Here is a 2,520-nt window from a genome sequence, read left to right as displayed (position 1 = left end):
TTGATTTGTTGTAATTTATGACCAAGACGTATCGAGTTATTAATCAGTGTATTGTAAATTATTTATTGTCAACTAATCTGTTTATTTCACTTGGTCTTGTTACTTTTTTGTAATTTCTGTATTTTGTAAATAAAAGTGGTACACATTACCTCGTAAAATTATTACCGCAAGTAAGAATGTCTAAATTTATTTTAGCTCCTTGTCTAAAAATATTCACACAGCTATAGTTAAATATAGACATTTTTCACAGTGCTACTTTACGAAATTTCCTGCTGTGTGTGGACCGTATTCATGTCGAAAAATTATCGGTAAAAAAGGTGGGTATTGAATTTTTCAACTTTGAAACTTTGAAATGTGTGAGATTCATATCATGCAGATAATTAAATCGATATTTGGGCCGCAGTCAGGGACATTTGGCCTCGTGTTGCTCATGTTGTCTGAACTTTTTGCTGCATTTGTGTTAATTTTAAATAATTATGCGCCAGATTAGAGACAATAATTGCACAATTGATGTCTTTAGGAAAAAATAAGCCCCCAGAATGGCCGAGGCCGAAGGGGGGTCCGAACAGGATGATGTTTCATTCTTGCGAACGGTAAGTCTTTCGAGGTTATAACAATAAACAATTGTTGAATGTTTTTGGGAATTTTAGGAAGATATGGTTTGTCTTTCCTGTACTGCGACAGGGGAGCGTGTTTGTTTGGCTGCTGAGGGTTTCGGTAATCGGCATTGCTTTTTAGAAAATATCGCAGATAAGGTAGAAATTTAACACGTTATAAAAATAATTTTTTACATTTTTTTTTGATAGAATATACCACCAGATCTTTCACAATGTGTGTTCGTTATAGAACAGGCATTGTCGGTACGTGCTTTACAAGAATTAGTCACTGCTGCTGGTAATGAAACTGTAAGTTTTAATTCAGTGTGGATTTTTTAAATTTTTAATCATACCATGTGAAAAATCATAATAGAAATAAAAGTTTAATAATAGTACTTACTATATTTATGGTTTTGGCTAGTCCAATTTGGCAAGAATCTAGCACTAAATAATTCAATTCTACCAATAAGAAAATCTAGAAACTCTTGTTAATAAATTATTATTAAGATTTACTATTGTTTTGCTGAATTTTCATAATTATTATACAGGCTGTCCCAGCGAGTTGAAAAATTCCATTAGTGACCTTTAAATGGTGAAATTTAAAAAAAAATTGTATATGTCATTAATAGATACTAATCTAGTGCATCACCTAAATTATTTTCAAGCATACAGGATGTCCCAAAATTAAGTTACGATACAAACTTGTGTGTTTTTAAATGAAACACAGTATGTTTCTTGGCATTTTTGGATGCAGCCTTTTAAAATAATGTGTTTAGGCTAAACTTTTATTAGTCGATTTTGCTTAGTTTTAGAAATAAGACGTTTTTTTGACTAAAACATGCACTTATTACACAAAAACTAAGACAGCTAGTACAATTTTTTTCTTACTTCTGTAATGAAGAAAGTATAGAATTTAAAGCTGTAGCATTTTTTTGGTGTTTTTTTAAATGCAGAAACAATAAATAGGGTGTTCTATTTAGTTTTTTTAAGTTAATGAACTTTTAACAAACGCCTTAATTTTTTATCTTTGCAAATGCAACACACTAAAAAAATGTTACAACCTTATAGTTTGTACCGTCTTCTTTGGGGTAGTAGATCTTTTTTTTTAAAGTGAATGTTTTCGTCAAAAAAACCCTCTAATTTTTAAAACTAAGCAAAATCGACCAATAAAAGTTCAGCTTAAAAACATTGTAATAAAAATCTACATCTAAAAACGCTAAGAAACATATGGTGTTTCATTTTAAAAAACACTAGTTTGTATTGTAACTTATTTTTGAGACACGCTATATAGTTGAAAATAATTTTAGGCGATGGATAAATTAGTATCTATCAATGTCCTACATATTTTTTTTTTCATTTTACCATTTAAAGGTCACTAAGGAACGTTTATTTCAACTCGCTGGGACACCTGTATGTAAAAAAAAAACATTAAAATATTTTTGCATGGTATGAATCATAAAGTTAGTTAACTTTAAAGATGTACAGTGTGGTAAAATTGTAAATAGTTTTCCTTCTGCATCAAAATATTTTTTTTAAATATGTGGTAAATAAATAATAATAATAATAAAATAATAATTTTATCAAGGAAGAAATTTCTCTTATCTATCACTAATGTCAATAAGAGGTTACTGTCTTGCCAACGATTTTTCTTTTTTACTTGCTGTAAAGATTTTTTTATTTAGTTTTACCACACTGGTGTTTTTAAATGGGTGATACTTTTTCTCTCATGGCTCTACATTTGTGTGATTGTTGTGCTAGAAAGGTCTATACAGTAATTTTTTATTATCAATGCAATAAATCTGTTTTTATTTTAAAAAAATTTGTTGAATTTTGTTAAAAACTGAAACTGTATCTTTTTAGCTTTGTATTAATTAATGTTATACGAGTTTAGACAAAAAATATTAATTGTGATTTTAATATTGAT

General features: G+C 28.7%; 1 protein-coding gene across 4 annotated transcripts in view; it reads left to right on the top strand.

Annotated features, from left to right (window-relative positions):
• Positions 1-240: 240 nt before the first annotated feature.
• The window catches only part of LOC123015527 (ryanodine receptor), a 64,881-nt gene continuing 62,601 nt past the window's right edge, over positions 241-2,520 (top strand). For all 4 annotated transcript variants that reach the window (XM_044415299.1, XM_044415308.1, XM_044415316.1 and 1 more), the window contains exons 1-4: positions 241-317; positions 521-593; positions 651-755; positions 807-905. In XM_044415299.1, the coding sequence (XP_044271234.1) occupies positions 540-593; positions 651-755; positions 807-905 (258 nt within the window). In that variant the 5' untranslated portion in view covers positions 241-317; positions 521-539. The remainder of the gene's footprint in view (positions 318-520; positions 594-650; positions 756-806; positions 906-2,520) is intronic.

Source organism: Tribolium madens, unplaced genomic scaffold, assembly GCF_015345945.1.
Source record: "Tribolium madens isolate multiple individuals breed KSU strain unplaced genomic scaffold, Tmad_KSU_1.1 Scaffold_11;HRSCAF=98;Tcas5.2_LG3b, whole genome shotgun sequence".
Taxonomy (NCBI): Eukaryota; Metazoa; Arthropoda; class Insecta; order Coleoptera; family Tenebrionidae; genus Tribolium; species Tribolium madens.
This window is presented reverse-complemented; position numbering and strand designations above follow the sequence as displayed.